A 25530-nucleotide genomic window follows, 5' to 3' on the forward strand; every position below is an offset into this window, starting at 1 on the left:
TCAATTGTGGTCGATCTGATATTGTACCTATGTTGAGTTTTGTCAACGTGGATTTTTTTGGTCACTTTTCGCTTGAAAAGGTGCTTTCACACCAACATAATCACTTCTACGCAGCGTGTTAAAATAAAAATAATAATAATTTGAAAATGCAGCACAATTTAAAAAGAGTTCTGATGTTTGTATTGTTCTGTTTTGCATTACTAAATAAAATGTTTTTAATCATCTTACCATGGTTGTTGAATATTCCTCGTAATAAGACAAATAAGTAAATATGTGAACTGTTTCTATGTACTAGTAATGTAAGTATAACTTTTTCCAGTGCTGCGTAGATGTATTTAAACATGATATCTGATTTCCATAAGATTCGTGGAAATCAAATCGCTAACAATGGGATGAAAACAGATATAAACTTATTATGGTTTTTATTTAAATTTGTTTTTTTTTCGATGACTAAGGGCATTTCAAACATTTTTGTTGCATGTGTCATCACATCTACGTCATCACATATAAGAAGCTTTAAACGAAAGTAAGACCAATGGTGGCATAATTTTGTTTCAGTTTCTTGATTCAAAGCTGACATTTCGCACTTCCAACTTGATATATATCACATTCTATTCGGTCTTTTTCCCTTCAAATTGACATTTGTATATTCAAAATGCTCATTTTTTATTTGACATGTTTTGCATAGCTTCGGAGGAAGACAGTTCAAACGAGTTCTTAATAAAAAAAAAAAGTAAGAACTTCAATGCTCAAAATAGTACCAAGGAAGATCACACATTATAAAAGAAGCTCCAAATGTTATTAATTCTTTTTGAAGATATACAGTTTAGAAAACCCATTTCGTCAGCTTTGAGGTTGCGACCTGCTATATTTTCTCTAAATAATGACAACTTTTATAGTATGTACACTAAAGGAATTTATCATGTTGAGCTGACTTTAAACAAAGTCAATTCTAACGATGAACTCTGCCCTTTCCTATATCTTTATATCTTTACCTTTGAATAGAAGCTTAATAACAAAATGTATGATAAAAGAAATTATCTTTCACTTCCTTTTGTAAATTATTTATTTTCAGAGGGTGAAGTTTCTTTGTCTGAGTCCGATGTCAGAATAGGTAACGAAAGAATCTAAGCAAAATGGCAATAATACATACATTAACAAAGAACAACTATTACTGATAGAAACATTATATCTTCATCTTATCAAAATCAAGTACAATCTCTCCCATCGGTGGTTTTGAATCATGCCATCTTAAACAAAAAAGTTGTGTGATGTCATTCTATTGTTTTGCTCGTTCTTTATGGCATTGATTGAAATATAATTTCCCTGTAAAGAAACCATTATGTTACATTTAAAGGGGCACTAGCTACTAGATATGAAAAAAACTCATAAAGTATTGATTTGGCTTAACCATTAATGAAATGCAAATAGTGAAATAATAATTCGCTTTTAGCAGCCAGTATGGTTTAATTTTGTCAAAGTAAGCTACAAAATATTGATTATGAATTATTCACTTACAAGTGAATAATTCGATCTCATTGATTCCGTATTCATGTGAACTTCAAATAACCCCTCAGCTTGAGATAAATAACACGTGCATTGTATGTGAAAAGTTATTTCAAGTAGCATATTAATCTATTGCAATAAAAATTCATAATTTCAAAAATAAAATGTAGATTTAGCTAACTAAGTCCTTATATTTGTATAAAATAACATTCGTTTATAGTGGAACATTGTTTTAACAATGAATTAGCTACAATTAATATTTGCTTGTTAGTCCCTCTCTGTGATCACAAAAAGATAACTCTGGCTCATTTCCCAATCAATCTATCATGAAGGGTAGTAAATTCATGCAATTTTTATCCATAGTCTATTTCAAAAATGATAAAAAGTTCTTTATTTTAATGGTATGAAAAAATGTTAAACGTTTAAAATTTATGAAATTATATTCGTACATCAATTGTTTTGATACATCAATAACAAAAACTGAAATATATTGCATTGATTCATTTGGTAATTATTCAAAATTATATCAGAAACCTAAACATAATTATAAAAAAATGAACCTGTTAAGGGGAGACAATTCTCGTATAACTTTTTCGAATTGGCACATAATACCACGGAATACAAATGGCACATCCATATAATTAATTAATTGCGCAATCGTGCTCCACCTTCAATGATGATTCTGAATTATAAATATAACCAAAAGTTGTTAATCTATAGATAGTGAAGACTAATGAAAGCTAACCCACTGTAAAAATATTGTTTTGCACTTTTTTAAAACTTCCTCAGAAAAATTCTCTAGCCACTTGACTTTCATAGCTCAAAATTAAGGTTTTAACAGAATATTTGAATAAAGTAGTTACAGATTATTCGCTTCTCAAAGTGTAAGACGCAATAAAAATCGTATGCTTGCACAATCTTACCGAAATACGGATTTAATTAAGTCCTAAACATTTTGACATTTCTTCGTGTATTTTTATCGAAAACCGGTTTAAACAAATCACAAGTACATGTTAAGATCCGACTAAATTCCTATTTCCCGATATGGTCAGGTAAAATTGCTATTTCAAGGAAAAGTATGTCAACATTGAAAGTGAAACAAAGGAAATCATGTGATTGACTGATTCGATCCTATAAACATCTTTCTTATACAGGTAAAAACGATGATAAACATTTATTTTTCATCTATAATATGAAACTTAATAGACCTAGGAAATCCATCAGCCCGAATTTCCGTAATCTATGTATATCTATATTTATGTTTTATTGCATCGCTTATATGGTTATCGGAGGACTCAAGAGGTCAATTCGATAGTTAATTAGATGGCATCTAGACTAAAATACACACAAAACGTGCCCTTTTAATTGATAATTTTAGACTTTTAATCGTTTGAATATATTTTTTACATTGTTTTAAATCAAATATGAGAATTATATTAAAATCGGTGAACATGAATTTGATAGCTAGTGCCCCTTTAACTGTCCAATATTTTTAAGAATATCCCACCTCTTTCTTCCAAATATTTGACAGCTAAAGGTAGCATACCTGATTCTCACAAGTAACTGATAGTTCAATCACTGAAATAAAAAAAAACTTTATTTCCCGAATTGTATTCATCACGTGAACAAAAATACAACCAAAGAACAAATGACAATTTCAGCCGATTCCATTGAGTGTGTAGGCAAAGGTAATATATTCTGTTAGCTAGCTTAGTTAGACTAGTCCGACAGATAACCAATATATTTGTCTGTAGGACTAGGTTACTTCGAAAGTCACCTTCCAATACAATAGTTTTGTCACTAAGCAAAACGGTGTCGTAGAAAAAAATCGCAATCAAAGAAAATTGAGGACCAATCATACCATATTTCGGTTCTAATCTCTATTTCAAAAAACATCGGCAGACATTATCTGTTAACAAAGCTATGTTTATTACCGGTTGATAAGTTTTAAAAATATTAGGGGATTGCAACACAATTTCATATAGCAGACCTAAGTATGAAATCGCACAAAATGTAATGGCATATTGTTATTCCAAACTAGTTCCCAAAATTGATCGCACTGACGATTATAAAAAACATTTCATTAAAATGTCAATAAAGGTTTTGGTTTTATAAATATTGCTGGTTTTTACGCCCATTCTGTTCAAGATAAATTCCTGGATATTTTGGTAATACTGAACTTCATCTTATTTGTTATATTTACAAGAAATCTACCTGGAAATATGTGTTCAATTATAGCCAATTGTGTAAAGATGTAAGTATCGGTGAAAATACACCTACTTTATGTAACTGCAGTAATTCCGAATACATTTATGGACCAATTTCCCATGTTATAACAGGAAATCTTAACATCGTTTAAGACCGAGAGTTAAAATCATTCCTCAGTAAATGACCTATATATCGTCCCCCGGCAATTATTAATTGGAACGAGTGTCGTAATATCACCCACGACTCACTCCGTACTTACTGAAATGAAAAAAACAGGAAAAAGCTAACAAAACATTTTTGGACTCTTTTTTTTAATTCAGTAATGAACATAGTTGATATACGTATTCAACATTTTAAAGAATATTTTTCTCTTCGCAACAACCACAATAAACCCATTTAACTTATTAAACATAAACTAAAAGAACTAGCTAAAGATTTTGTTTTTGTCCCGGCCGATAAAGCTGCTAATAACATTATTATTGTTTGACATAAATTTTACATTGAAGTTCTGAAAAAAGAAATCACGAATTCTTCATCATTCCAACTGACTTCATTTTTAGAAAACGACATCTGTAACAAACATCAACTTTTAGTTACCTCTTTACAAGCCGAACCAAATACAATGAAAGTCCCAAATATGTATTGGCTTCCGAAGCTACACAAAACACCTTACAAATATAGAATTTTTTTTCGTTTTAAAGCCATTGTTCCCCTACTAAGTTGTCTATTCTTCTTACCAGTACACTCGGTACAATCAAAAACCTGATAATAAATTGTTCAAATTAGGCCTTTGAAAATAATGGAATTAATTACTTTTGGAGTTTCAAAAACTTGTTGGAAGTACTTGATAAATTGCATGTTTATATTGGTGATTTTGAATCGGTTCAAAGTTTTGATTTTTCGACCCAATATACAACATTGCCTCACATTCTCATTAAGAAAAATATCACACACCTAATTAAAAATAGGGATTTAAAAAGTCAGAATGTGAATATATATGTTCAAACTCTTTTAGGTCATATTTTAGTTGCAATAAACAAAAGAACTACTAATTTAGTATGTCAATTTGACATGCTTTTATACTATATCTGTCCATGTATTTTTACTAGATAACACTTTTGTTCGCTTTGGAGATTCCGTATATCGTCAGGTTATCGGAATTCAAATGAGGACTTACTTTGCACCACTTATTGCGGACCTGTTTTTGTATTGCTATGAGTTACAATTTATGACAGAGGATCAGCAAAGACCCATCGAAACAACATCAAAAACAACAATTTAATAATACTTTTAAATATTTGGATGATATATTGGCTTTCAATAACGACGACTTCAGTATGTATACTGAAGAAATTTATCCTGTTGAACTTACTTTAAATAAAGCTAATACTAACAATGACCACTGCCCTTTCCTCGATCTTGATATCTATATCATTAACGGGAAGCTTAATACTAAAATTTATGATACAAGAGATGATTTGTCATGTCTTATCGTAAATTATCCATTTTTAGATGGTGACGTTCCCTTGTCACCATGCTACGGTGTTTATATATCCCAATTTGTTCGATTCGCTCGTGTATGTTACAACGTTTTAGATTTTAACTAGAGAAATTTATGTATTACTGAAAAATTATTACACCAGGGTTTTCGATATCATCAGTACAAGGACATCAATCGTAAATATAACTCCACATGCAGACTTCTTACCCGTTCAGGTATTTCACATCCAATCTTTTATGACAATACTCTTTGTAAAGCACAGTGTCAGTATTCACCTCAGAAGCTAACAAACCCTTTAAATAGACTTGTTAAGAAGGGATATAGTTACGATACTGTTGTCGGGTCGTTATTAATTGCATATTTTAGCTTTAATATTGATTCACTTATAGGCTCTTTGCATCGGAACTTAACACATTTATCTAAAAAACAGTTGTTGGGATGACACGGGTTGTGTTCTCATATATGTCATGATGGTATGATTTTAAACCTCTAACGGGAGGGATTGTGCCTGATATTCATATATGATGAAGACATAATCTTTCAATCAGTGTAATTGAAGTCTAGAGCTGGCATGTCAGTTAACTGCTAGTAGTCTGTTGTTATTTATGTATTATTGTCATTGTGTTTTTTTCGTGAGGAAGTTTAGGTTAGCTTTCATTAGTCTTCATTATCCTATAGATTAACAACTTTTGGTTTTATTTATAATTTAAAATCATCTTCGTTGAAGGTGGAGCATGAATGCACAGTTAATCAATTATATTGATTTTCCATTTGTATGCAAGAGTGACATTCATTTGTACTATATGCCATTTTGGAAAAAAGTTATGCGAGTATTGTCTCCCTTTAACAGGTTCATTATTTTATAATTAAGTGTAGGATTTTAATCTAATTTTGGATAATTACAAAATGTATCAATTCAATATATTTCAGTTTTTCTTATTGGTGTTTCAAAAAAATGATGTACGAATATAATTTCATCAATTTGAAACGTTTGAAATGATAACATACCGATATAAAGTTATCAAAGGTACGAGGATTATAATTTATTACGCCTGACGCGCGTTTCGTCTACATAAGACTCATCAGAGACGCTCATATCATAATATTTATAAAGCCAAGCAAGTACAAAGTTTGAGAGCATTGAGGATTCACAATTCAAAAAAGTTGGTGTCAAATACGGCTAAAGTAATCTATGCCTGGGATAAGAAAACTCTTTTTTTTTGGAAAAACCGTTCATCATTTTTGAAAAAGACTATAAATGAAAGTCGAATAATTTATCTTCCCTTCATGATAGATTGCATGATTGGGAAACTAACCAGAGTTATCTAATAATAATCACAGAGAGGAACTAGCAAGCAATTTTCTATTGTAGCTTATTTAACGTTAAAAAAAATCGAATGTTATTTTATATAAATATAAGGACTTTGTTAGCTAAATCTATAAATTTTATTAGATATTATGAATTTTTATTACAATAGATTAATATGCTAAGTAATGCTTCTAACGTTTGTCAAATCATGCCGCAATACAAGAACCATAAACAACATAACCCTTATCATGTGTATACAGTGCGAATTTAGAACTTGCTTCGTGAACTAGTGAACTATAATGGTTTTTATAATTTTCAGTTTTAAGAATAATTGGTGCAAACTATACTTGTAGTTTTAATGTGGGTATGCATTATGTTCGTGATTATTTTTGCCCGAGCGATAGCGCGGGCTTAATTAACACGAATATAATGCCTACCCATGTTAAAACTACAATAAAGTATAGCTTGTATCAATTATTTCAATTCTGATTAGGACAATTAAGGTACTTTCTATGTCTGATGTTTATGAGTGTAGAGCATTTATATAGGCTCTTCCATGAAGCATTGGTAGATAAGCAAACGACTGGCTATGTGATTCGTTAAATGGGAGAGTTTTAAACAGCTAGCATAAACGGTTGTCGTATCCAGGTCAAATATGTCAATTTCGAATTGCAACATATTACAGTCATAATAAATGAATTAGTTGCAACATGTGCATCATTTGAGAGTTTGGAAGTGATTTAATTAATGAAATATAAACAAGGTATTAAACAAAACTAAAAATCAACATCAAGTTTAGAAAACCTACACAACTTCTTACTGCTTGTTTTCATGATTTTAGTTCAATTATTTTTTAATAATATTTCTTAGATAGCATTGACTAAGTCTGCTTGAATAGTTGAATTTGTTGTTTGGCCACGAAAGCATGGACGAAGTTAACGTTAGTTGCCTTCGTCCATGCATGCATGGACTAAGTTTGTTGAGTTAGTCCATGCAAGCATGGACTAAGTTAACGTTTGTTGCCTTTCGGCCATGCATGCATTGAGTAAGCTTAGTTCCCAAGTTTTCATGTTTACATAACATGAACAGGTTTAGTCATACTATCAAGTGTTTGCAATTTATTTCGCAAGTTAAGTTTTAATGCACAATATGTCTTTAAATCATAATAAATAGGTTGAATATAAAATAAAAAATCAACTAAAAAGAGAAGAAAAGATAGTTACATCAAATTAAAACATAATTGAACTAACATCATGAAATTAGGCGGTAATAAGGACGTCATATTAGAATAGGCGGTAAAAAGAAATGGAGGCTTTCTAAACTGTGATTTCGAGTTTTATTTAATACCGTGTTTATATTAAATGCATGCAAAATTGATAAAATTCATTTTTTCTGCAGTAGTCAATATACGGATGTGCAAAAAACTTTTATTGAATTTAGAGCATAGGTTCATTCACAAAGCGAAAGAAGCACGTCATATTAGAATTCAGCATTTAATTAGAAGTTGTTAATTCGATGTTATTGCTTAAATATGAATATAATTCAACACTTCGCCACCAGAACGACGAGGAATATGGGAAGCAGAATAAAGAAAAACATTACCGCATGTTATCTGTTAAACAAATTAATTGAGTGGCCGATTCGCACTTTGTTCGTTGTTATCGTTTTATTAAAGAAAAAGGAAAGAAAAGGAAAGCTGCTATAACTATATCCTCTTTGTAATCCACACTGAAATCGAATATATCGGAATAGATTCGGAATACACATTTGATTGTAATTCAAAGTTTGAATCAACACAATCACTAATAACGACATCACATTCTTCGTTTTTTGCAATAAGAATATACTTCCATCACTTTATCTATTTTGAAACCAAAAAAAATGCATGTAAAGGTATTCACGGAAATATAAGTAGTCCTTGCGCACGCAAAAATCATGATACGCATATCCTGTGTATTCCTCATGTAGCAATACGTGTTGTTTACCTTTAGCTGTACTTTCTCTTTGTCTATTGTTTAATTTGAGCTACTGTTCAAAGGGGCCAACACGTAATAGATATTTTAACGTAAAGAAAGTTTATTCACAAAACAATTTTCACACTTGATGAAAATAGATCTTTGCTCGCTTTTTCTCTTTATTTTCCTTTTTGTACGTGTTAAACAAGGTTTTACACAACAACAGTATATTCACTATATCCCTTCTGAATAAGTTTGTTTAAAGGTTTGGTTAGCTTTTGAGTTGAATGCCGATATTTTTGTGTTCTGTTAAGAATATCACCATAAAACGATTTGATGTAAAATACCTGAACGTATAAGATGTATGCACGTTTACTTATATTTACAAATGATAGGAATAGAAAAAGAAAAATTATCTCTTTTATCATGAAATTAAGACATAGATATCATGATCCGGGAGAGGACAGTGTTCATTGTTAATATAAAATTTATTTAAAGTCAGAACAAAATAAAATAATGAACTTCGAGGAAAAGTTAAAACGGAAAGTCCCTAATCAAGTGGCATAAATCAAATGATAAAACGAATCAAATGAATGGACAACACCTGCAGTATTCCTGAACCTGGTTTTATAGCGCGAAGTCTCTCACTTGTAAGACAGTCGAATCAAATTAATTAAATCAATGCAGCAGGATACTTACAGAAATCGTCATTATCTAGAGCCAATCTATCTTCCAAATATCCCTTGTGTTATTAATTGTCTTAATCCGATGTTGTTTTAATTGATCAATGCTGGTTTTAGTTATAAATTGTAACTCATAACAATATAAAAACAGGTCCGCAATAAGTTGTGCAAAGATATTCCCCATGGGAATTCCAATTACTTGACAATGTACAGAATCTCCATAGCAAACACAAATGATATTTGAGTAAAACTTCAATGGCAGTTATAGTATAAAAGCAGGCCCAATTGACATAGTAAAATCTGATGTTACTAAAACAATGACCTTAAAGACTTTTCAAATGTCCATTTAATCAGATGTGAGATTATAATCAGACATAGTGGTATAAAGGGAATAAAAATCTAAACTTTGAACCGTTTGAAATCTCCAATATATCATGTCAAAACAATCATCATAGCTACTGGGATCAAATTTTGTATTTACGCCAGACGCGCGTTTCGTCTACAAAAGACTCATCAGTGACGCTCGAGTCCAAAACAGTTAAAAAGGCCAAATAAAGTACGAAGTTTAAGAGTATTGGGGACCAAAATTCCTAAAAGTTTTGCCAAATACAGGTAAGGTAATCTATTCCTGAGAATTAAAGGCCTTAGTATTTCAAAAAATTCAAAAGATTGTAAACAGTTATTTTATAAATATGACTTTATCAATGATAACTCATGTCAACACAGAAGTGCTGACTACTGGTCTGGTGATACCCTCTGGGAATAAAAACTTCAACAGCAGGTGCATCGACCCAGTGGTTGTAAATTAACTCATCATAGATACCAGTATTAAATTTTGTATTTACGCCGAACGCGCTTTTCATCTACAAAAGACTCATCAGTGTCGCTCGAGTCCAAAAAAGTTATCAAGTACTTCCAACAAATTTTTGACACTCAAAAAATAATTAATTCCCCTATTTTTATAGGCATTATTTAAACAATTTAATACCAGTTTTCGATTGTACCAAGTGTTCTAGTAAGCATTAGACATAGTTTAGTAGTGGAACAATGGCTTGAAGACGAAATAAATCAGGAGTTTAGTGCAGCTTCGGAAGCCATTGTGTAGTTCGAACTTTCACTGTATTTGGTTCTGCTTGTAAAGGCAGATCACAGTATATCTTTGTACATGCGTCATTTTCAGAAAATGGAGTCAGTCGTCATGTTGGTGGATTAGTGATTTCTTTTTCAGAACCTTTGTAATAAATTAACGTCAAACAATAATGATATTCTTATTAGCCTTATCAGCCGGGACAAATACAAATTTCTCTTAGCTGATGTTTGATACGAGAAATATGACTTTTATGGTTACTGCCAGGAGTAAAATGTTGAATACGTATATTAACTATGTTTAATACCGAATTAAAAAAAATATCTAACGATTCCTTGTCAGCTTTTTCTCGCATAATTCATTTAGAGCAGTAAGTACAGATCGAGTCGCGGATGATGTTATGACATTCATTCCAATTATGAATTGACGGCATATATTATTTAAGTCCTTCACTAAGAATGGATTTCAACTCCCGGTCACAAACGATGTCTCATCTTTATAATAACATGGGAACTTTGGCCATAAATGTATTCGGAATTACTGCAATTTCATGATGGATGTGTATTGTCATTAATATGAACCTTTTTGTACACTTTGCTGTAAATAAACACAATTCTTTAATCTTATCTAATAAGTATATTCGATTGGTAGACGTATAAGGAACATTTAAAGAATGCAATAATTGTTCGGCTACCATGATTGTGGTAAATAAACAGGTGCAATTCCATGCCTACTGTCATTTGATTCAAATATCTCCGTAGACGTGAGTCCACGATACAATTCGTGATTATTGTCTCTAAAATAGAGCTTATTGTATTACTTTTAAGAATAATCAAGAACAGGGTTATGCCTGTTATGAACTTATGAAGAGGAGCTTTACCAGTGGTTCCGTATTGGACAAGTGTTATAGCTTGTAGGACACATAAGTGTAGCAACAGGACAAGTTTGTTCCTGACCTAGGACAGTTGGTTATAGTTCAAAAGTGTACAAGTTGTATATACATTTGAATAACAAATTATGATCATTATAGAACGCAAAGAGCTCTTGTATATATTTTTGTTCATTGGTGTCATTTTGTGAATAAAATTTACTAGCCAGATAATTTACAAATAGAATATTTCAGATCTAGATTAAAAATGTTAACGTACCGTGCACAAAATGGAAATAAATATGCTCAGCTTGTGTACGTGTTACAGTATAAATGCTACATATATTGTAAACTAAATGAAATTATATCAAAATCTTAATATATTCAGAAACAGTTTGTGAATTCAGATGTTCCCTAATTTCATTTTCATTACGGTTTCCGATATCCAATGGATGCAGTCATGTCACCTCTAAAAAATATCGTTTATATATTGGAAATTTCTTAACTTAAGTATATGGTCCACATTTGTACTATTTCCAAATATCAATATCAAAGACAGTTTTTGTTTATTGGTGTCAAACTTAGTACCACAAAAAGAGTAAAACTCATACATTATATACAATTACTGATTTCAAAATTTAATTTATAGTCAAGTCAATTTATAGTGAAATAGCTCCAAGAAGGAATTTTAAGAAACAAAACGTTTTGTTTCTATATTACCGCATAAAGGTAAAAGATTGTTCAAATAATATAATAGCATACAAATGTTATTTACATTTTTATTATATTAGGTACAATGTACAAATCACAGTTGACATTTCATCATGCGACTAGGAGTGTAGACAAGATAAGCATATCTTGTTGTCTATGTGTAACTCTTTATGTTGATGACACTGTGGGATCTATAACACAGAGAAAAGGAAGTAATAAATTGCGAAACTGAAACCACAAAAGGTGAATTATTTGTGATTTTAAGTTCGACTCAACCTTTAACTTCCAACCGAACCTTGTCTATAATCTTAATTTACAAGTACACAACAAAACCTAATTTGTTTTATATTTACATGCTACTATTACATAAACATGTGTATAATGTTCGTCAAACTCCTGTGTGGTCAGGTTTATTACGATTGGGTATTCTAAGAAACGAATGTCAAAAAAGGGGATTTATATATAGATCTCTTCCTAAAACTTTGATTAAAATGTTAACATTACAGGGTTTTCAGATTGTTTAATTGACTCATATCTTCATTATAATCCTAAAATCCTTTTTTAAGTTACAAAAAAAACAGTATACCTTGAGGATTGCTGTAGACTAGTTTGATTGCATTTTTTTGGTTCAATCATGATTACAACATTTTTTTATGAATGAATTTTGTACGTACATAAAATATGGACGGACACAGAATATGGACGGACAAATAATATGGACGTATTGCAGTAGAGAAAAGGATAATTAATATAATGACCTAGTGGGCCAGTCAATCTCATAATCCACACATCATGCTTCAATTCTACAGCTAAATTGGTTGGAAAGGTTTCCTAAATATCAATCATATTTAAATCATATAATTTGTGGTTCAGAACGCGTTACCATTTAGTACATTTTTGTCGTAGTTTAAAACACAAGTATTACACATTTTTCTTTAGTTCCTATTTTATAACAATATTATTATTTCAAAATATTGTTTTAAGTATGATAGTACATTTAAAAAATTGTCTTCAATGAAATGTACATAAGATGAAACAGTGAAGAAGGAAACAATTCTTGTAGTGATGGTCTACTTTGCTGTCATCATATGGACGAATTCTACAATGTAAAGAAAGCATGTATAATTGTAAATACATATCATATAGTTGTAGATTATCATGTTTCAAAACTGCAAGATAAACATTAATTGACTGCATACTGGTCGTAGATAAAGGCAACAGTAGTATACCGCTGTTCAAAACTCATAAATCCATGGACAACACAAAATCGGGGTAGCAAACTAAAACCGAGGGACACGCATTAAATATAAGAGGAGAACAACTACACAACACTAAAATGTAACTCACACAGAAACGGACCGAGCATCAGACAAAACCCCACGAGAATAACAAATATAACATCAAAACCAAATACATGAATTTGAGATAGACAAGTACCGTTACACGTCTTATCGCAATGTGAATTTATACTGTAAAAAAATAGATAAATCAAACGACACAACGTTAAAATGTAATACACACAAAAACGAACTATTATAATATAACAATGGCCATATTCCTGACTTGGTACAAAACGGTGGGTTGAACCTGGTTTTGTGGCATGCCAAATCTTGCACTTTTATGGCCATGTGAAATATAACATCAAAATGACAACACAACACCACAAGACTACAATGTACATAAATTGGAGAACACAATTGACAAAGAATCACACAATAAAAGCCAACAAGTTCAAAATTTTAATACGCCAGAAGTGCATTTTGTCCACACAAGACCTACTAGTGACGCCCAGATACCAAAGTAAGTACAAAGTTGAACAGCATCGATGATCAAAAGATCAAAAAAGTTATGCCAAAAACGGCAAGGGTTTTCTGTTAGCTACCAGAACGTCCCTATTATTTAGAATACTTTATACTTTTGCAAACAGTAAATTTTATAAAATGACTATACAAAAGATGTACATGATAAAACTGAAGTATTAACTAATTACAGGAAACAACTGAAATACATTACATAACCAGACATTAGAAACACAAAATAGGAAATTTGAATAGTAACGTTAGGCTTTGAATAGTTAATGATATGAAGCAACATATATCCGAAAGACGCTCGTTTACATTTGCGACTAATCGAAGTACCTTCAAAGTACCTCCAAGGGAGATTTCTGATCAAATTAGAAACTAAAATATTATTTCTTAATGAAAGGTACTTAACCAATTTCATAAACATACGTCTCTGTTAAAAGGGAGGTAATCCAATGTGATTTGTATCCGTTCTGCAATTTCGAATGCATTATTGCGAAAAATCGGACGTTTCTAATTTTGCATTACAACAACCAGTGGACAAAAATATGTTTCAGCAGATCGTGTATTACATTTATAGCATTTATGTGCAATGCTGTTACAATATATATCTTTTTTTTCTTTACCATATTTGTATATCTATATATATATATATTTATATTTATAAATGTTAAGACTAGGTGATCAGGTGGTCTAGCGCGTTGGGTATAGTGCAGGCGATTGGGTGCCACGATATCTCAACAGCATGAGTTCAAATCCCAGCGAGGAAAGAACTAAAAATTTGCGAAAGCAGATCTTACATTGTTGGGCTAATGCTTAAACGAATTAAATAGGTTTATATATATAAAAAAAACTAGATTTGTTCCATCATTACCGAACTGAACAAAGAAATAACACGACGGATGGCGTATACGGTTCAGGAAATGCTTACCCTTCCGGAGCACCTTATTTCACTCCCGGTTTTTAGGGGAGTTCTTGTTGTTTCTTACTTATTATTTATAACTGTTGATGTAAATATCCTTTGATTTTGTGAGTCTTTGTTTACTCCTTGGTTTTGATTGTTATTGTCTTCTAACCATACCTTCATAATTAACTTGACCATCGCCATCGGTATCAGCCTCTCTGATCATTTCATCAACTTCTTCATCAGTTAATTTTTCTCCTAGATTTGTCATAACATGGCGGAGTTCAGCTGCACTTATAAATCCATTGCCATCTTTATCGAAAACTTTAAATGCCTCTTTTAATTCATCCTCTGAATCGCTATCTTTCATTTTCTTTGCCATCATTGTTAGGAACTCTGGGAAATCTATTGTGCCATTTCCTGCAAGGAAGACGTTTGTTCGTGTGAAGAAGATAGACATTTTTATGATAAGTATGTGCCTTATATATATATATTATCTTGTGTAATTATCGCATATTAAATCCTCATTCAGATATAAACTTTTTTCAATATTCCGTTTAAAACTTTTCTTGTTAATACACTCGCTTTGATGTTTTAGGATTATCTTTTTTCAAACACTTATGCCAAATAACTTCAATGGGATAGTTATATATTGTTTCTAGTGATTATGTGGTTCATATCGTATACGAATAATGATTATTATCATATACTTAGACTAAATAACATATGATTTTTACCGTATGATAATAGCATTAAATTAAAGTATTTTCCATATTTTTCGAATTGGTGCTTAGCGGGCTGATATGAAAAGTTTATCACATGCTTCGATTGTTATCACATGCCTTTTCGTGACGTTATCACATGGCATTCCGGTGATACTCGGCAAATTCCGGAAAATACACCTCAATGCTACGTTTTCAGTGAATAACATTACAAAGTAGTGTACAAAACAATTATTTGAATACTGGAAAGTATATTGTGTAAATAATTAAATTGAATTAAAAAAAAATAATATTAAATAAATGCATTTTTTAAAGTTTTTCTGAAACATAATTTAGAGCAGGATCTGCTTACCCTTCCGGAGCACCTGATATCACCCCTAGTTTTTAGTGAGGTTGGTGTTGTTTATTCTTTAGTTTTCTATGTTGTGTCATGTGTACTATTGTTTTTCTGTTTGTCTTTTTCATTTTTAGCCATGGCGTTGTCAGTTTGTTTTAGATTTACGAGTTTGACTGTCCCTTTGGTATCTTTCGTCTCTCTTTTAGAGAATTACTTTTTAAAAAAAATGACTTTTCCAAACAATGTTCATTATTTATTTTGTTGAATTATTTTTTTGTCGATTCGTCCATATAAAAATGTGTTTTTTTTCTCTATTGAGGCATATGATCAAAAGCTTTCATATTGAATGTATCAAATTTTGAGTCCGACGTCCGTGAACTTTTACTCTTTCAACATCTTTTCAGGAACCACGTAAAAGGATCAATATATGAATCTTTATTTTTCTCTACTGTTGAAGCATATGATAAAAAGATCATAACATGTCATTTTTCATATCGCATGTATTATCAGCCCTAGGTCAATATCAGCCCTCGAGCCATGCGGCTCTTGGGCTGATATTGAACCTAGGGCTGATAATACATGCGATATGAAAAATGCCATGTAATAATCTGATAATATCAGAATGAGGCAGAGCAAAACTTGTAAGTAGTGACTAAATAAATTCTTAATTTATTCTCTGTTTCCTCAATGACTTAACTGTAACCATCTACAAGAACAATTGTGCGTGCAACAAGTATACATTAGGCTTTAAAGCTGCACTTGCGAAACGTCAAAAAATCGACGGAGTATCCCATTGTATAATTATAAATTGTATAACATGCCATTTTTCGTATCGGCCCTGATATCATCCCGAGTCTCCCATAATGGACAAAAATAAATCTTGTAGTTGGGCACACTTATACAGTATTTCTGTAAGCTTTTAAAACTACATAAAACATGTCTATACCATGCAGTAGCAATATGGATAAAATTGGGTTTTATATATAACCTATCCTCGGCTAGTTGACTCACATATATTTCAAAACACAGAGAGTACGACATGGAACTATCATATGATACGGTGCCCTCCAGCACCACTTAAGAAACATTATTAAAAAGAGATGAGCATCCGCAGCAGTGTCATAAGTAACGTATAATGTAATTACAACATTGGTACCGTTAATGTTTTTACACAGACATATGCACGATTTATACATACCATCAGCGTCTACTTCGTTGATCATGTCCTGTAATTCTGCTTCAGTAGGATTTTGTCCGAGAGATCTCATGACAGTTCCAAGTTCTTTTGTGGTAATGGTACCGTCACCATCTTTGTCGAACAGACTGAAAGCCTCTTTGAACTCTGAATAAATCAAAAATGAAATTCATCAACATATACAACTTGTTAAGAGGTTTTTATCACTGAAAATCTACCAAATCAATAGGGTTTTCGTAGTATGTATGCCTATAATATCTATAGAATATATTAGGGAAGAATCGATTTACATCTACGTCTGACAATAAATTCATTGGTTCGTATATTTTACATTTATGAATTTGGTCGTATTTCCTAAATTTTATTTACATTGTTGCAATAATGCTTATAAATTACAACTTGGTTGCACAGGATTAATAATATTATCATCAGTAACTCATTTGAAGCATTCTACCAGCCAGCTATAAGATACTTGAAGTTTTGAATAATTTTGAGTTGTCATTATGTTTTAGAGTTATTAACCAAACAAGACGGTGTACTAGTATATCATTTTATCTGCACGGCTCGGGGACCCAATTTTTTCCCGAACGACGTAGGATAAGTCAATACTTAATGTAATATATTTAACTTTATTATACCACACGTTAAAATGATAGATTTTGATTGGCTAAAACGAAGGGGACAATTTATTCTATCCCATGGCTGATCGGGAGACAACTATTTGAATGTCATCCGCTTGTGCAGACCAATCAAAGTCGATAATGTAAAAGGAAATAAATTGAATTAAATCAAATACTTAATGAAAGTTATCTAGTCCTACGACGTGTTGGCTCATACGTTTTTCATCGACTGTTGTAATAAAACAAAAAATATCTTGCTTCACTTATGTTGAGTTGTGTACTGTCTGTAAAACTGACGTCATAGTTAAGGTGGTACCTAACACTATAGGGAGATAACTCTGTAAAATCAGCTAAACATTTTAATTACATTATTTTGTTCAGGGAAATTCAATATTACGCTTCTCAGTGATCAAAATAAGTGTTTGTCAAACTGCTATATAACCAGTGTAGTTTTTCTACTAAAACGGTTGGTTCAATTTTTTTAAAATTTTTATATTTGGTCAAAGCGTCAAGGAAAATACCTTGTCAAAATTTCAAGAAAATTAAACGAGCCAAATTAATTTTAGTTAAAGTGTTGGGTACCACCTTAAATACTTTAAATCATAATTTATTCAAATAATTAAAGACAACAATAAACATTCAGTACAATAAATTATGTAACATATAGCTGAAAGGGTGATTGTTATCCCTCGAAAAACATAGTCAACCTTGGCTTCGCCTCAATTGAAAACGTTTCAATCTGCAATATCACCCTCACAGCTATGTGTTATTTATTAAGTGTTAAGTGATGAGAAGAGGGTTTTTTCCACTCAATCAAATACAAACTATTTTGTATTAAGTAGTTGAACTAATTATATCCACAGTTTTGTCAGAGTAGCAAGAATACTTGCAAAAAAAGGATATCAACAATATACGATGAAGATTTCAATTAACATAGGAGTTTCCGTATAATTTTGCCGTTCGTTTTAAGGTAAACAACCTGCAATTTGTTCTTCTGTCAGCTGGTCGGCCTGAAACATTAGAGGAAAATAATATCAGACATCTGGTAATTTGATTACAACTTAATTGATACATTTGATAATTGTATAATCAATGTATTGTGTATTAGATATTGTGTTTTGTGACAGTAGAACTACAATCCATGTATAATGCAGTGTCTTTTATCTATTTATTGCTTTATTCTGAAAAAGTTACATGTACATGGACAATTCATTATAAAATAAAAACTATTTTATGGTTATAAAATCTTCATAACGAAGTATTACGGGAGAATTTTGAGAATTTTAGAAGCTCCTAAGCGGGTAAACAAAACTATTTTTCAAAATTTATTTTTGTTTGTGGTATGATTTGACACAGGATTCAGCCTAACGTTCCTGCTAGGCAAGAGTAATTCTTCCTAATTTCATTTTTGAAATCGGTTATTACAAGGGGGTTTGCCCTTTTCATTTCACATGCATTATTTCAACAGTTTGAGACAACAACTTTAAAAAACAAAGGAAAACCCTTTTCAACACTATTCATAATTTTTATTGTTTAGTTCCTCAAATGTAATCTGATAATTGTGCATGACCGTTTAAAATGAAAAATGAGAATCTAACATTCAATAGTATATACAATCATGTATTATTGACATTTTTACATTGATTTGCTGTTCAAGGTTGTACCATTAAGGACATTCTTATTCATACATGATACATGTATAACAGAATATACAAAAGAGGCATCGAAAAGGGACAAACACGACTAAACTGTAAACACTGGACACTTTTAATTTGCAAAACACTCATTTGCAAATCCGCCGCCGCCTCAAACAAGAGCTACAATGTCATGAATATAACCAAAATGTGCGCAATTACATGGGATTCAATAATTTCATTGGTTGTCTACTGTTACTAGCAAATTTATTTTGCTATTTGATTTATAAAAACATGGGATTTTCAATATCCCATGGGACAGGGCAAAATCCCATGGGATTAACCATTATCCCATGGGATTTTGGTTAAATCCCATGGGATTTTTTTTGGTCCCATGGGATATTTGTAGTCCCATGGGATATTTGTTGTCCCATGGGACAAAAAAAATCCCATGGGATTTTTATTATCCCATGGGATTTTCAATATCCCATGGGACAAAATAAAATCCTATGGGATTAAAATTAAAAATATATATATATAAATATAAAGTTTATATGTGTATGTTACAGTGAATGCTGTTTGGTAGTAAAATGTTTTAAATGTATACAAGTTTTTTTATATTTTTTATATATACATATCAATGTATATATTTATTTTAATTTTGTCACTAACATGTTTTTTATTTGTTTATATGACAATAAAGATTATTCTTATTTTGGAATGTATAATAATATTTACAGTCAAAGAATAAAGTCTGTTCACTGAAACAAAATGATGAAATGTCTAAATAAATGAAAAAATATTGTTTCGAAACCTTTGTCTTGTTTATTCTATTATGAAAAATAGAACTGAAAAATATTTTATATTCTGACTGAATAGTTTACTCTTTTCATGAGCTAAGATTTTCTTTGTTATAGTTTCATTGCAATACTTGCATATGCAAACAATTTGAATTATATATACCTTTGTAGTGTACATAATAGTATGCTTATATTTGCAAATTTATAATATAAACACTTTTTGTTAAAGTTTTTGTTTTCTTTATTCACAACTTGCTATGTACAATTATACAGTCCACTATATAAGAGTGAAGTCAATAAATAATTTCATTCACTAGAATATTCCTGCAATTCTTAGACAAAACATTTTTTCAATCTGTTCTTCAAAGATCTTCCTCCGTACATCTTTATTGAATGGAGAGATTCAAATGAGAAGACAAAGCAAGTTTATTTGGACAACAACATTCTAATATTTTGTTCATTCGTTCCATCTTTCAATTGATAATTACATTGTTGTATTTATATGATCAAGTTCTTGTGCATCAATGATCGTGATGATATGACTCCTTTTTGTTTATAGTCATCATGTTGAAATTTCCTCTTTCAAATAAATGTAGGAAAAAACACGTTCCATTTCAAATTAATAAAAAAGTCGCACTATGGAGGATAATATCAGCTTTAAGTTTTCCGTTCAGTATTGATCTGTGAATGATGACCATGAAAATCGAGATGTCTGACCTACAAATACACAAATTCAAAAATTATCAGTGAAGAGATAAATAAAATGGCTATTTTATCATGTTTATGATTATTATGATAACTTTTCATTTGAATATTCAAGTACTAAATTACAGAAATCGCTTAACTTTTATAATAGTTTATTTAAAGTACAGCTTATTTAAAAATTATAATAAACAAGAATTCGTCCAAAGTACACGAATGCCCTACTCGCACTATCATTTTCCATGTTCAATGGACCATGAAATTGGATAAAAAATATTATAAGGCATAAAAATTAGAAAGATAATATCATAAGGAACATGTGTACTAAGTTTCAAGTTGATTGGACTTCAACTTCATCAAAAACTACCTTGACCAAAAACTTTAATCTGAAACATGCACTTTCATTTTCTATGTTCATTGGACCATGAAATTGGGGTCAAAAGTTTAATTTGGTTTAAAAATTAGAAAGATCATATCATAAGGAACATGTGTACTAAGTTTCAAGTTGATTGGACTTCAACTTCATCAAAAACTACCTTGACCAAAAACTTTAACCTGAAGTGGGACAGACGGACAAACGGACGAACACACTGACAGACAGACAGACGAACGGACGCACAGACCAGAAAACATAATGCGGCTCTACTATCGTAGGTGGGGCATAAAAATAAAGGCCACTGATGAGTTAAAAAAGATATTACATTTCTAATGCCAAAAAATGGCATTTTTGCACCAAAGGGAGATAATTTGGAGCTTTTTCAATGATATTTACATTTTAAAAGTCATCTGGGGCCAAACTGAATTGATTGTTTTGAATGATTTGGTGTACCATATGATAAAGTTATAAATAAAATTAGTTATGAAAAAAAAATATTAAACATTTTTCTGAAATTGTTATACCCAAGAGCCTCCTTAAATGTCATTTGATCTCTATTGGAGAAATGTCTCATTGGAAATCAGACTGCTAAGTGTTTCTTTTTTTTTTTTATATCAACCCAGCCATATTATACCTGTCCAATATCAGGAGCCTGTACATAGTTCAGTGGTTGATGTTGGTTCATATCTGTCATTTTTATTTTTCCTAATTTTTTGTTTTTATAAATTAGTCTGGTATATTTGACGTTTGAATTGATGCTCTGTTTCAAATTTGGTTAGTGTTGTCTTTTATAGATTACTGTAACATGTATAGAGTATGGGTTTCTTATTACTTACACATGTTACAGGTCATCAATGGCCTCTAATAAGTAATTACAATGCTTACATCCACTAAATTGAACTCTGATGGATAGTTTTCTCATTCATCATACCACATCTTATTTTAATAAATATTTAATCATTATTCAAAGAAAAAAACTTTTAAAACAGTGGACTTACCATTTAGGCTTTGTTGACCTCTGTAAATCTTATTTTGTTGATAATTTCTTCTGTTTGTAGTTTCCCCTTTATCTTTAATGTTCTTGCCCTACACATAAAAGAGTAAACATCATTTAATGACAAAAATAACTACTATTACATAATTAGTAGGCAACTGAAAATTTTGCCTTATTTGTATATAACATCAACTTACTCATCATTCTTGCTGTTCAATATCATGAATATTATCATTATTCTATTAATCAGAGGTCACAGTATAATTAACCTTGGTAGGCAGACATTTTTTTTATAAGTTACCTTGTAGTCATTCCATACAACAACAAGTAGACCTATGCTTAGAAAAACTGATAAAATGACAAAACCAAGAAAACTTATCATTGACCAAAGAACAATAAAATGCGGTCATGGTTTATATATGAATCTGCCATTCAGACATGCACACCTTACAATTGTTTCATATCTACTAAATATAATCTACCTGTTACTTTAAACATATGATAAACTGACAAAACAATGCAGTGTTTCATTGACCAATGAACCATGAAAATGAGGTCAAGTTCATATAAAATATGGCAGACAGATATGTGCATCTTACAATTATTTCATTCACTAAATAAAGGGGCTTATTGCTTACAGTATCCGGAAAAAAGACCAAACCACAAAAACTAAACATTTTCAAAGTTCCTTATACCCTGCCAATTTGTTATGGATGAGCCTGTTCCAAGTCAGGATCCTATAATTCAGTGATTGTCGTTTGTTTATGTGAAACATATCTGTTTTTCATTTTTTTTTGTACATAAATTAGGTTGTTAGTTTTCAACTTTCAACTTGGCTATCATGTGTAAAATCATACAAGTGTTCTGAAAACAGGAAGTTGTGGAGTGATGAATCTGAAAATGCATCACACGGTATAGCTGACTTATTGAACCCTGAAACCAAATTTCAGAAATTCTTCTATTGTAGTTCCTGAGGAAAATGGGTCAAAAAATATTCATTGGACGGACTGACTGACGCAAGGATGGATGGACAGACAGGGGTAAAACAGTATACCCCCCTTTTTTAAAGTGGGGGTATAATTTTAATACGGGGGTATAAAAACCCTTGCAAGATGTCAAAACAAAAAGAAGTAACCTAATTCTTACTTGTTAGGGGCTATTTATTTATTGTCAGTTATACATAAAAAACAATACAACATCCGACATACATACATGACAAGCACAATACATTTGTACATGAAACATAAAGCTCATCACTGAGATAGTAGTCTCAGATACAGGGAGACGGGGTCAACCAAACTCCCCTATTCAATCTGAATGTAGGACAGAAAGTCACAGTCAAAAAGTCACACACTGTTACAGGACAAAAAGTCACAATTTAGTTATGAGATTATTTTTCTTTGAACAAGAAAACACTCTTTTTGTATTTTTCTTGAAGTTTTATACATGAACATGATGTAGCAACTTTGTAATTAAAATTTATTAAAAACAAATAAATCAGTGCATGAGGTTTGCGCACATTACCATTACATTTGCACACAAAAATCATTATGTACAATGTGTGCAGCTTTTGATTACATTTGCACACATTTTTTGACATGTAAATATAAAAAAAAAGATATGGTATGACTGCCTTTTACAGCTGACTATGTGGTATGGGCTTTACCTCGGCTTTGCTCATTGTTGAAGGCTGTATGGTGACCTATGGTTTTTAATGTCTGTGTCATTTTGGTCTCTTGTGGACAGTTGTCTCATTGGCAATCATACCACATCTTTTTTATATTGGTTCATTGTTGAAGGCCATAAAGGCCTATAGTTGTTAATGTCTGTGTCATTTTGGTCTCTTGTGGACAGTTGTCTCATTGGCAATCATACCACATCTTTTTTATATTGGCTCATTGTTGAAGGCCTTAAAGACCTATAGTTGTTAATGTCTGTGTCATTTTGGTCTCTTGTGGATACATTGTAGTTGTCTCATTGGCAATCATACCACATCTTCTTTTTTATATTATGAACAACAAGACGGATTTAGATACTAACTTTCACAATTTCATCATGACACGGTCAAGAAACAATCGGCAGGTGAGATTCTTTCATAATATCCGTTATGAAAGATAGAAATACTGTTTCAAATGAAAGGTTAGTTTATTAATTTGTATCTCTGTATCTATATTTTGTTTCTCACTTGCAAACCTAAATATTTAGCCGAATTCTGTACCGAACTACATGCTTGGAATCCAAAGAAAATAAAGATAACTGCGTAAATGCAAGTCATTCTGATTTTAGTTGTTTTGTTGCAAACACAGTAAAGTCTGCATGGCACAACCTCCGAAAATTAAAAAAGTAAAAAAAAAACAGATATATTATGAAAGGACAATTAAAAATCGCTGGTAAAAGTAGAAATTTTCGTTTGCAAAAAATATTGGTCAGGTGAGCAATTGTGATCTGTCTCGTCTCACTTTGCGTCCGTCTATGTAGATTGTTGTCAGGTGTGGATAAAGGCAGTTTCAACTTGAAACTTTAATTTTTCGATCATTGTACCACACAATTATAGTTCGAGATATCTACATTTCACCTCTTTTGAAGAATATTTCAATAATTTTACCTAAAAATAACTCCAAAAAATTGTGATCTGTCTCGTCTCACTTTGTGTCCGTCTGTCCGCCCGTCTATGTAGATTGTTGTCAGGTGTGGATAAAGGCAGTTTCAACTTGAAACTTTAATTTTTCGATCATTGTACCACCATGACCACACAATTATAGTTCAGGTATCTTCATTTCACCTCTTTGGAAGAATATTTCAATAATTTTACCTAAAAATAACTCCAAAAATATATGTGTCTGACTTTTTGTCATGTGACTTTTTGTCGGAATGTCCGGTGACTTTCTGTTCGTTTACCTTCTATCTTAATCAGTGAACTGAATAATTGTTTTTTGCAGAAGTCCGGGGAATGTTACAAAATCGCATGTGCAAATTGAGAGTCAACACTTACACAGGGACTACACAATACTTTTTCAGAATGTCAGCAAAAAGGATCACTGGTGACAGGGGAGTGTAACCGATGAATTGATCCCGGTACGTCTATACACCGCTCAGGATGACCTCTTGAGTGCACACATGCAGGGCATACAAAGTGCACTCATGACAGACTGAGACCCTATGTAGTCGTCGTATCTGCACATATGATGAATGTATATATTCGTTATAGATCGTTATACAATTCCCATTTTAGAGTTAAATTTGCAAGTAACGGCCGGGGAACCTCTTACGATTTTAAAATAATAATGCTACTAAAAATATATTATTTCCCCCAATTTTCGCAATTTTTTCGCTATAATTATTAAATCTTTAGGCGACTGTGCTTTTAGTGAATATAAATGATGACGAGGGCCTCACAAATAAATATAAATATGAAATATACTGGAACATCGATTAGCATAGATCGAGCAGCAGAGTAAACTTCCACATAAATCTCGAATTTATTTATGCCGGATAATATAGAATGTGCTCCTGAATAAAGTTGTCAAATACATTAATTTGTGTTTTTTACTTCTACAAGAAATTTGATTCAAATGCTAATTACGCACCATTTGCTAAGCAGAGAATCATTCTAAGC

The 25530-nt window shown here is 31.4% G+C and overlaps 1 protein-coding gene and 1 long non-coding RNA gene across 2 annotated transcripts in view; both read right to left on the reverse strand.

Moving 5' to 3' along the window:
* Positions 1-18427, reverse strand: part of LOC134710890 (uncharacterized) — a 46054-nt gene extending 27627 nt beyond the window's left edge. Inside the window, exons 1-4 of the mRNA XM_063571299.1 lie at positions 18388-18427; positions 16792-16935; positions 14712-14954; positions 12903-12927 (exon numbers count right to left, since the gene is read on the reverse strand). Coding sequence (XP_063427369.1) covers positions 12903-12927; positions 14712-14954; positions 16792-16935; positions 18388-18427 — 452 coding nt within the window. The remainder of the gene's footprint in view (positions 1-12902; positions 12928-14711; positions 14955-16791; positions 16936-18387) is intronic.
* A 1377-nt stretch (positions 18428-19804) lies between these two features.
* Positions 19805-24985, reverse strand: LOC134711877 (uncharacterized). The gene is made up of 3 exons (XR_010106245.1): positions 24907-24985; positions 21919-22006; positions 19805-20559 (listed from the first exon to the last, which is right to left on the reverse strand). It is a non-coding gene; the product is annotated as an uncharacterized LOC134711877 (long non-coding RNA).
* Between the last annotated feature and the right edge of the window lie 545 nt (positions 24986-25530).

The sequence above is a fragment of the Mytilus trossulus genome, chromosome 3 (assembly GCF_036588685.1).
Source record: "Mytilus trossulus isolate FHL-02 chromosome 3, PNRI_Mtr1.1.1.hap1, whole genome shotgun sequence".
Classification (NCBI taxonomy): Eukaryota; Metazoa; Mollusca; class Bivalvia; order Mytilida; family Mytilidae; genus Mytilus; species Mytilus trossulus.